General features: G+C 38.3%; 2 protein-coding genes and 1 pseudogene across 2 annotated transcripts; 1 reads left to right on the top strand and 2 right to left on the bottom strand.

The window, feature by feature from the left end:
• Positions 1-3,280: 3,280 nt before the first annotated feature.
• LOC139104036 (uncharacterized) lies at positions 3,281-3,903 on the bottom strand. Its single transcript, XM_070659253.1, has 2 exons — positions 3,581-3,903; positions 3,281-3,494 (listed from the first exon to the last, which is right to left on the bottom strand). The coding sequence occupies exons 1-2, from the start codon at positions 3,901-3,903 to the stop codon at positions 3,281-3,283; spliced, it is 537 nt and encodes a 178-aa protein (XP_070515354.1).
• A 1,595-nt stretch (positions 3,904-5,498) lies between these two features.
• LOC139104035 (uncharacterized) lies at positions 5,499-7,174 on the top strand. Its single transcript, XM_070659252.1, has 3 exons — positions 5,499-5,795; positions 6,083-6,322; positions 6,409-7,174. Exons 1-3 carry the CDS (start codon positions 5,499-5,501, stop codon positions 7,123-7,125), a joined length of 1,254 nt encoding a protein of 417 aa, XP_070515353.1. The 3' UTR covers positions 7,126-7,174.
• A 400-nt stretch (positions 7,175-7,574) lies between these two features.
• Positions 7,575-9,134, bottom strand: LOC139104034 (uncharacterized; annotated as a pseudogene).
• Positions 9,135-11,878: the final 2,744 nt, after the last annotated feature.

Raw genomic sequence — 11,878 nt, 5'->3', positions numbered from 1 at the left:
GTATTTTTATTTATATTTATAATAAATATTAGAAAAATTAAGGAAGTGCATATATACATTAAAATATTTTATTTATTGTTTCTAAACTGTTGTTGCAACATTGCTACTAGAAGTTTGCAATTTCATTATTTCAGTAATGTCTCCGCAACATTGCTGCTAGAAGTTTGCAATTTCATTACTTTAGCAATGTCTCTGCAACGTTGCACTGCAATCTGCAAGATTGCAACATTGCTGCAATGTTATTGAAATATTTTGTGCTGTGTGGGAATATTCTCCTCCACATAATGTTAAAACTTTAGTTTGCCTTGGTGTTTCTAACAGTGTTCGTGCATCTTTCGGAAAATTATTGGGCACATGTTGCTGCAAAATTTTTAATAATGCATTACAAGCAACGTGTGGGATATTATATGACACAGCTCATGAAGCTATATCATTTTTAAATTGCATCTTATTAGCATTATCATTAATGTTATTTTTAATATCATTGTCATTATCATTGTTAAGATCATTGTAATTTATTTCAATGGTATCATCTTGACATTGATAATTATATTCATCGAAAGGCATAGTTAAATTATCGATATTAACTATTGTGTCATTTAATGCTACTTGCATTAAAAGGATCAATATTCTCATTAACAATTTTTTCTGAAATGTCTGAATTATCATTAAACGTTGAAACGACTGTAATTCTCGGGGCCTCGAATATCGGGCCAGCGGTGGGTGTCCGAATGTGCTCGTCGGGATGACAGGATTCGAGATAGAATTATTAGGTCCGTAAATGTATCGAGACTGAGTGAACAATTAATTGGTTGTTTATTCAATTAAGCAAATGACAATCAGACAAACGCGTGACTGAGACGTCGCCGAAAAGAACAATAAAGTATCGTAATGTTTCTGCGTCGGATCGATACGGCGGTTATTGATAAGCGGGTCTTCGGCAGGCGGGCTGTTACAACACTTTCGGCAGCCGCCTAGATAACGCCCTAACGGATCGCGTGGTTAGACGTGCAAATATTACCCGAGGTCGCGAGCCTAGGCGTGGCTTTGACAACGTATGCGACGCGGGACGCGATATATCGTAGATCGCGACGCGAACGCGGTTTCGGAACAGCTGAAGATGGAGCACCTGTCCGTTGTTGCAGTAGCCGAGAGTACTCGGCCGAGACGGAGATCTCTCCACCCCGGTGTTGTGCAACGGTGCGAAAGGAAAGTCGCCTCGGTAATACGATCGTAGACACGGGATCGAGATCACTCGAAGGAGGCGAAGTGCGCTTTACCCCACGAGCCGGTCGTACGGATCGAATATTACTTTCGGCTAGGAGACTTCTATTAGAGCAAGCGTCAGGAGTGCCTGACCGAGACGGAGTGCGCTCTACCCCGTTTGTCTGCTTGCACTAGAAGTCGGTCGGTCCGGATGTTTGCTGCGAGGCAAACGGAACAAGAACGGTCCTCGGTCTTAACAAATTCGTCTTTTTATATGAAAAAGGCGACGGCCGGGGGTATCCCGGCACGTGGCGCTTGACGCAGTATTCCGCGGTACCGAACGCGGCGTGGTCGCTCGGCCGAGCTCGGGGCCGCTCGTGTAAGTCCGCTCCGCGGGACTTTGTGCGTATACGTTACAGGCAATACTTGTCGCGCCGATGATCGGTTTCTTCGGGAGCGCCCCGTGCTTCCCATCCTGGCCGAGAAGGTCGTCGTCTCGGCCTCCGGCGGTTCTTATCCGGGAACGATGCTTCTTCCGAGGGGCATCGTTACAACGTAAGCAATTGTTCTGAAGTTTGTTCGAAAAACCCTGCAATATCTATATTTGTATTATTTGAAATAATTCGTCTAATCTGACGTTTGGAAACAAAAAGTTTTCTTTTTCGTGTATTGTCCATAGTTAATCACCTGTCTATATATTAATTAAGTACTAATCTGCAAAAAAATTTAAAAACGGTTAATCAAACTTTCTGGCAAATTTACTTGTCAGGTAAACATATGCCTGTCTTTATCCTCTTAGGAAAAAAGATAAAAATAGACATACAATTACCTAACAAATAAATTTGCCAGAAAGTTGGAACAATTAGCTTTTAGGTGTATGGTTGTAGTCAGAAAGTATGCAACGTGATCATATCTATGTATTGCACATGAACGAATACAACAGTTTGCATTAGATCTGTTTCTATAATCATATATGTTTTTAACGGTTTCTAATTTCATGTGTTGCGTTAAGCTTTCTGACCACAACAGTACACTTCACTATTGTTTTAGTCGAATATAAAAATCTTTAAAATATTTACCTGCTGCAATAATGTAGATGACGAAAAATTTTCTGCAGACACACTGTCTCAAAATGTTATCAATGTTATTTTTCAAATTGTATTAGCGAGCACTCGCGACACGGACTGTGTAGACCACTCGATCAGTTATAAATTTTATCGCACTGTCACACGACCATAACAGCTGATCACTGTCACAACAGTCATAACTGTTATACAGGGTGTCCCATAGTAAAGTATCGTAATTGCAGGAGTAGGTAGGGCTTGTCAAGACAAATAGAAAAGTCTTATACCATTTTTTTAAATTCTCAACCGTTATTAAGAAAAAAATTAATTTGTCTAGCGCAAAAGCGACAAGGAAGCTACGCGTGAATAAGCGCAACAAACGACGGCACCATTTTTAGCTACTCGCTTGTCGCGCTCACTCACGCGTGGCTTTCTTGTCGCTCTTGCGCTAAACAAATTAATTTTTTTCTTAATAACGGTTAAGAATTTTACAAAACGGTATAAGACTTTTCTATTCGTCTAGACCAGTTCTACTTACTTCTCAAATTACGTCCGTTTAGTATGGGACACCCTGTATACGCCTTGCACATGGGACGACTCTCTCACGATATCTAGCTAACTGTACGGTAGCTAGAAAATATCTAAGGCGTTTAAGGGGAACATTCATGCTCGCGTGCTCTTACAGAGATGCGCGTGAGAAGAAACGGCGAAGAGCAGAGAAGCGCGTAAACGCAAGACCAACGCGCAGGTCCGTAACATAGGCGCGGGTCTGATACATAGGCGCAGGCCCATATACTTCCCCCAAAATAAAAATGTGATGCATATTTTAATTTGATATAAAAATTAAGGCAAATGCGTACCTGTGGACGCAAACAATTAATAAGACTATCGCAAGGCGAATAAACGTAAAGAATGCGATTAAAGTATAAATGTAAATGGTTGAGTAGGCGCGACAGCGCAAAAGAAAAATGTACACCGAATTACAAAATTGGCGCGACGGCGCGATATGATTAAGATCTAGATTTAGCCGGAGGATACTGTTTGAGAATAGAATGCAAAGGAGATTGTATCTCAGACGGTACAGTCTTTGGCAGAGGATGCTCGTTAAAAGAAACAGAATGTTTAGAGCTAGAAGGTTGCAAATCGGAAGTTTGCACTGGAGATTGCAGAATCTCTTGAGCGGTATCGCTATCGGGAATGAAATACGCGGGTTTTAGATTTTGACTGAGACATTGCGGGGAACACCGTTAACTTCAATGGTATAAACGCGGTCAGAGTTGCGCTCAAAGATTTTATATGGACCGGAATACGGTGGTTCCAATGATTTCTTGACTTTGACAAGCATGAACACATGCGTACAGAAAACGAGGTCCTTGAAAAAGAATGCACGAGACTTGTAGTTGTGCGTTATCGGAACTGGCTTAACGGAGCGCATATAAACTCTGAAATCTTCAAGAAAGATTTTAGGATCAGGCTTGAAATCAGGTGTTGAGAGGAATTCGCCAGGGATTCGCAAAGATGTACCATACAAGAATATGGCTGGCGAAGCCTCAATGTCTAAACGCAAATGCGCACGCAAACCTAGCAGTACGGTCGAAAGTGTGCGAGTACATTGAGAATCCGCGTGACACATGATTGCCGCATTCAAGCAGCGGTGCCAGCGTTCGATCATGCCGTTCGACGCAGGGTGGTATACGGTAGTACGAATGCGATGTGAACCAATAAGAGTAAGGAGAGAAGTGAATAATTAAGATTCAAACTGCGATCCTTGATCGGTCGTGATTACTTGCGGAGATCCGAAGCGTGATACCCAATTATCGTAGAAAGCACGCGCGACGGCAGGCGCGGATATATCCTGCAGAGGAACGGCCTCGGGCCAACGTGAAAATCGATCGATCATTGTTAACAGATAACAACAACCCTCACTAGGAGGTAATGGACCAACTAGATCCAAGTGGACGTGAGAAAAACGCCCATCAGGGGCGACAAACTTACTAGGATCGAGCTTCACGTGGCGCGAAACTTTTGATTTTTGACAGGCAATGCAAGTCTTACAGAATTGACTTACATCGCGGTGTAAGTTCGGCCAAATGTACCGCTGACGAATCAGGCGGTCCATAACTTTTGCACTCGGGTGCACGGCGAGTGATAAATAGACAATAATTTCTCACGCAGCGAAGACGAAACGTACGGACGTATAAATTCACTAGTAATATCGCAAAAGATAGGAGTGCGGTCTGGTCCCCAGGTCAACCGTTTAAGTGACAACGAACATTTAGATAAATTAAGCAATTCTTTAAGCTCTACGTCATTAGATTGTTCGTTTGAAAGATTTTCGAGTTGGATTTGATCTGGGAAACAGAGGGCATCCACTCGCGAGAGTGAGTCAGCAACGACGTTTTGTTGGCCGGAGATGTGTTTGATACAATTTGTAAATTGCGCAATAAAGGTCAAATAACGAGTTTGGCGAGGAGACAATTTATCCGCTTTTTGAGAGAACGCATGAGTCAAGGGTTTATGGTCGGTAAGAATTTCGAACTGTCGACCTTCTATATGATGTTTGAAATACCTAACGGCTTCGTAAATCGCGGTGAGTTCGCGATCATAAGTACTATATTTCATCTGTGTAGGAGAGAATTTACGCGAAAAGAAAGCTAAGAGCTTATAGAAACCGTCAGAAAATTGCCCTAGGGCTACGCCCATAGCAAAGTCTGAAGCATCAGTCACAAGTCTGATGTCGTCAGAATCGGAGGGGTAAGCCAAAAGAGTTGCGTTCGACAAGTTAGTTTTACACTGATTGAAAGCAGTCTTCGCTTGGGGAGTTTAGACTATCTCGCGTTTATCGCGTTTACGCGAGCTAGAGATATACGCATTAAGAGGAGCTTGCGTTGCGGCAGCATTGGGAATACAACGTCGGTAAAAATTTATCATCCCAAGGAAGCGACGTAACTGATCAACCGTACGCGGTTTAAGGAAGTTAATTATCCCATCAACTTTCTCGGAAGTAGGTTTGAGGGTACATTTTCACTTGACGCTGCGACGCTAGATTCCAGCGTCAAATATCAATGAAAACAGCTGAACGCTAGCGTGTATTGACGCTGATATGAAAACAGTTTTAGCATTTGTTATTTTATCCTATTACCCTCGAAAAAAATGTCTTTTTATAAGAAATATTACAAATGGCAAATGGATTGTTTAAAAATAATAAATATTAAAAAAAGAGAAAAAATGAAAAAGCATTTAATAATGTATTTAACAATTTTATATCAACAAGAAAAATATAAAAAACAATATACAAAGAAACGTTATTGGGTTGCACCAATATTCAAAACCAGAAAACTGCATGGTTTTTATCATGCAATACTTCCAAACATTATTTTGGAAGACAGCACGTTTAAAAATTATTTTAGAATGTCTACCACACAATTTGAAGAATTATTACAAATAGTAGAGCCTCATTTAAGGAAGCAAATTACTCCTTTTCGTGAGCCAATATCAGCTGCTGAAAGATTATGTTTAACGTTAAGATTTGTAATTATTTTTTATGATATTACTTAATTGCATTATTATTATTAGTTCTTGTATTTTATATGTATGAAACCGCCCCCTGATTTACTCGAGCGGGCCGGACGTCAGCCTGGCGATCCGTCGAACAGCGGCGGATCGACGCGTGTACGGGATCCGGCCGGGGCGAAATTTAAATTCAAAGATTTAAATTTCGTTTTTGCTGCTTCGAGACTAATTGAACCTAAAAAATGATGATAAAATATGTAGTAATAAAAGTAATAATCCAAATATTATGGTAATATTATAGGTATTTAGCTGCTGGTGATTCGATGAGGTCTATTTCATATCAATATTTAATTGGCGTAACCACAATGTGTAATATTATTCATGATACATGTGATGTTATTTGGTCACTTATTCAAAAAGAAGTGCTTCCATCAACATTAAGTAAAGAAAAGTGGTTGCGTATAGCAGACGAGTTTGAAACTAAATGGAACTTTAATCATTGCATAGGTGCTATTGATGGGAAGCATGTGGTAATACAAGTAAGATCAGTAAATACTTTATTTTTAATGTATTTTTTTAATTTATAACATATTAATTATTTACATTTATTAACAACTTTTTTCAGTGTCCTAATAATGCTGGTTCTTCATATTATAATTATAAGAATTCTCACAGTATCGTACTTCTTGCAGTATGTGATGCAAATTATATATTTACTTTTGTTGACATTGGAGCATATGGTAGACAAAGCGATGGTGGTATTTTTCGATCTTCTCTAATAGGGCAAAAATTTGACAATAAGAGAATGAATTTGCCAGAACCACAACCTATATCAGCTAATGGAATATGTTTACCATATGTGCTTATTGGTGATGAAGCTTTCCCATTAACAGAATATCTACTTCGACCATATCCTGGAAGAGGAGGTTTAAATAAAAAGCGAAAAATTTATAACTATCGGTTGAGTAGAGCAAGAAGAATGATTGAAAGTTCTTTTGGAATTTTATGTAGCCAATGGAGAATATTAAGACGTCCAATTAACACCAAAGTTGAAACTTGTATGAAAATAATTCAATCTATTATTTGTATACATAATTGGCTTCGAATTAAAGATATTGGATATAATGAATATATACCATCCAGTCTAATTGATAGAAAAGATTCACAAGGTAATCTTATACCTAGTAGTTGGAAATTAGATGTAACTGATAACAGTGCTTTACAAGATATAACTCAATGTGGTTCTAACTTGGGTTCACGTAAAGCTATAATAATAAGAGATGAATTCTGTCATTATTTTAATAGTGAAGGAGCAATTCCATGGCAATATGAAAACTGTTAAGAAATTATTAAAGTAATATAATTATTATTGTAATAATAGTAATAGTGTTAGTGTTAGTGTTAGTGTTAGTGTAGTGTTAGTGTTCATTATTATTGGTGTTTATTTCTCTTTATGAATATATATTTTATATCATCAATCAATAAAATATAAAAAAAACAAAAAAAAAAAAATACAAATGTAATTACTAATAAAAAATCTGAACAAAAACTTTTATATTAAATCAAATTGTTAGAATAACGCTCTTATAATACTCTTTTCAAACAAATGTTATTACTAATAAAAAATCTGAACGAAAACTTTTATATTAAATCAAATTGTTAGAATAACGCTCTTATAATACTCTTTTCAAACAAATGTTATTAATAATAAAAAATCTGAACAAAAACTTTTATATTAAATCAAATTGTTAGAATAACGCTCTTATAATACTCTTTTCAAACAAATGTTATTACTAATTATGTCTATTATTTCTCAACATTTCGTATGATAATTGTAAATGTTGTTGAAATGCTTCTTGCTTTTCTTTTTCAGTTAATTTACGAATTCTAGATCCAAGTAGATTTAAAAAAGATTCCACGTTATCGGGCTGAGGCGGTGGTGGCAAAACGATATCATTATTATTATTTTTTATGTCGCAAAAAGCATCGGCAATTCTTTCTATCGCATTTTTTTCTTTTCCGTTATCCATTTTTTTCCTAAAAAATAATAAATAATTGATTATTATATATATAAAGAAAGAGAAAGAATTGTTACAAATTTTATTAAAATGTTTTATACTTGGTTGAATTGCCTTTACTTCTTTCAAATTTTCCGATATTTTAAATGAATTATTTGAAGATAAATTAGATACTGTGCTGAAATATTTTAATAAATATTTAAACATGTTTATAACAATTTATGAAGAATGTACACAACTTTTATAAAAACAAAACTTATTTTTTTATTAAACACGAGTCACGCATAAATTCCATGTTTTGATAATGGTGCCATCGAGTGGTACGTGTTCTTTCGGATCAGCTTGCTTTATTCTCTGATTGAACAATTTTTCTAAAAATGTCGTGCAAAGATTTAAATTTCGTTTTTGCTGCTTCGGAACTAATTGAACCTAAAAAATAATGATAAAATATGTAGTAATGAAAGTAATAATCCAAATATTGTAGCTAAAAAAAATACAAGAATTTTATTACAAAATAATTTTTAAGCTTACCATTTAATGCCTCTGAAACTTCTTGCCACAGTTGTTTGACTACTTTTGAATTTCTATATTTGACATCTAATTGAAAGTTCCATAACGGCTCTCGTTTTTGCACTTCCAATATCAACATTTCCTCTTCATCGAAGGATAAACTTCTTCTTTTCTTTTTTTCTACAATAGTTGATGACGGGAAGCTATTTTTTAAACATACATTGTCTGTAAAAAGTAATTTCATATTATATTATACTTTTTTAAATAAATATATTTGCATTTTTACCTGTTAAATTTTCTTTGTTTGAAATTGTAGTATAAGAGTCTTCACATTGAATTAAGGATTTTTTTATTATACTTTCATCATCTACAATAATATATTAATATTTAGCATTTTTAGTTCTATTATATATAATTATTATATATAAAATACATATACAGCAAGCATTATTTTTATGTAAAGCAATTGCTTTACATAAAAATAATGCTTGCTGTATATGTACATCAATGAATATTTAATTATCAAAATTATATTATACGCATACATACCTGTCATTGGATAAAAGTATAATGTTGCACTATCCGTATAATATTTATTATACCTTTTCAAACAAAAGTGACTTATAACATCTTTTTCAGGAATAGTCATTTCACACAGTCCACATGTTTGGACCAGATCCAGTTCCTATTAAACATTACAAAAATATATTTATTTTATGTAATCAAAAAAAAATAAGAATTCATCAAAATATCTTACTCATTGCAGGGTATTGCCTGTGGTATTGCAGAGTAATTAATAACAATTACTTACTTCGTTATACATATTTCAGTGGTAAGAAAGGAAGGACGTACATAAATAACACAACCTAACTTTTTTTTTTTTTGGACGCTATATGCCGCTGGAAGCTGAATAAATCGAGCTTCTTTTCTTGACGCCAGCGTCGCAAATCAGATCACGTGATCGATCAGACGCTAGCGACCAGCGTCATAGTGAAATTGCACCCTAAAACCTTGAGGAGTTATAGAATGTCCTAAAAACACGAGTTCAGGTACGCCAAAAACGCACTTATTCAAATTAACGCGGAGGTGGAAATCATTGAGTTTTTGAAAAACGACGCGAAAGTGATTTTCGTGCTCGGCCTCAGACGAGGATGCGACGAGTATGTCGTCGAAGAAAGTAAAAACAAAATCGAGATCCCCGAGAGCACGGTGGATATAACGTTGGAACGTCTGTCCCGCGTTACGCAAACCAAAAGTCATAGCGCAATATTCGAACAAACCGAAAGGAGTAATCACCGCGGTTTTTGGGATGTCGTCGTTTGCAACCGGAATTTGATGGTACGCGCGCGACAGATCTAACGACGAAAAGATCGACTTACCGCTAAGGACGGACGAAAAATCGTGAATATGAGGTACGGGATAACGATCCGGAACCGTTATAGCATTTAGCCGGCGATAGTCACCGCATACACGCCATTCTCCGTTCTTTTTCTTAACAAAGTGGATAGGGTTTGCCCACGGGCTGCTCGAGGGACGACAAAGCCCTTCCTCACAGTCGCGCTTAATCTGAGCTTTTACAGCTTTGAGTTTGTCGGGAGGTAAACGACGAGCACGTTCGGCTACCGGAGGGCCGGTAGTGATAATATGGTGTTGAACACCACGCGATTCAAGCGGTGCCGTTTGCGCCGTGCCGAAAACTTTGAAAAATTCGGAAATCAAACGCGCATATTTGTGCGACGGATGAATTAAACAAGCCGATAACACGGAGGCAGTTATAATCATACCCGGGGTGTAAAGACCGGTAGTCTCGTCGATTAGACGTCGGCGTTTCAAATCAATTAATAAACTATAATTTGACATGAGATCAGCTCCTAAAATAGCCGTAAGGACAGCGGCGATGCGAAAATTCCATGTAATAAAGCGTCGGATACCGAGATCGAGAGTGAGACGCACGGTTCCGAAAGTGTCAATGACTGTGTTATTCGCGGCGAATAATTTACAGTCGCAAGAAGGACATAAATCTTTAAAATCGGAAACCGGAACTAAAGATATTTCCGCACCGGAGTCTACTAGGAGAATATTTCCCGATTTACGGTCGAGAACATGGAGGCGTTGAGAATTGCTGAGGCCAACCATACCCGCCTTACAGAAAGAAGGCCCAACTAGTTTGACGCGTTATTATTGAGAGACTTCCATGAACATGAAGGGTGGCAGCTTGTAGCTTTTTCCCCGTATTTTCTATGAACGCGGCAGATATCATGCTGCGAGCGGTCGCGAGAGCGAGATTGGGACCGAGATGTAGATCGTGACCGACCTTAACGACCGCGATAACCGTGGCGCGATCGAGAATGCGAGGGAAATGTATTTCTAGACGATAATTTGCTAAAAGCGTTGACAAGATCGTCAAGCTTACGTTCGAGCGAATCAACCCGAGTGTCAACGGAAAAAATAGGCATTGCGGACATAACAGAATCACCAGACACGGACGAATTATACTGAAGGGTTGAGCCGATTGCATCGACAACGGAGTCGGCAAGCTGCGCCAAGTCTTGAAGGGTCTCCGTTTTTGAGGCGGCAATAATTGCACGACAATGCTGAAAAAGGAACTCGAGGAAGATTGACCGGAGGACCGAGTCACTACAAGAGTCGCCGCTTAAATGGCGCATGCAAGCTAAGATTTGGGAAGGTTTACCGTCAAGCGTAATCTGGCCCTTCAAAAGTTGACGCAACTTTGCTTCAGATGAGGTAGCAAAAGTCGAGACTATTCGGTTTTTAATGTTATAGTACTGTCTGTTTTGGTCGGGGGACAAAACTAAATCGCTAATAAGTGAGACTGCTTCCATATCGAGATGAGAAATTACTGTGTCCGCCATTGTAACTTAATTAGTAATGCCCGCGTTTCGAAGTGAGACTTCAACTTGAATGAACCATAGCGCGGGATCAGTTTTAAAGAAAGGTGCAATTTTCGGCACTTTATAGAAAGCATTAACATGACGCTCCTCCGCAGGAGCGGCGGAAGGTGGAAGATTAGAAGACGTGCCAGGAACCGATTCCTCATCTCGATGTTCCCTAAGAACCGTATTTTCGTTTGTGAGTTTCAAAACTTCTTCTCGCAAGAGAGTGAGGCATTGACGCACATCGTCTTCTGGGAAATCGTGCGGGAACGACATGATCGAGCGCTGCACTTAAACTAAATATCGCACGCTAGACGCAATATACGACGCAAGTCTTAGAAGTACGCAATATCCTTGGACGGAACGCGCGCAATATTTCGCTAACTACGACGGCAATATCGCACGGTGTTGCCTTTTTTTAAGTTTCGCTTGTGGCTAAAATAAGTTTGTCTTCACAAGTCGACGGTCGGCAAAGAAAAGAATGTTGAAGAAAACAAACGACAAAAAGTATGCTATTCGATTCAATTACAGTTGAAGGTAGCCCGAAAAAAAAAAATCACGTGGCAACACGGTGAGCACGAGAGAAAAATTTAACGAGGGAAGGTAGAGCTGCGCGTCTGCGCGAAAACAACAAATAAAACGCGTCCTTCAAAATGAACGTCGGTTGCTAAGC

This window comes from Cardiocondyla obscurior, linkage group LG07 (genome assembly GCF_019399895.1).
Source record: "Cardiocondyla obscurior isolate alpha-2009 linkage group LG07, Cobs3.1, whole genome shotgun sequence".
NCBI classification, from domain to species: Eukaryota; Metazoa; Arthropoda; class Insecta; order Hymenoptera; family Formicidae; genus Cardiocondyla; species Cardiocondyla obscurior.
The sequence above is the reverse complement of the archived record's forward strand: the minus strand, read 5'-3'. Positions and strand labels throughout refer to the sequence as shown.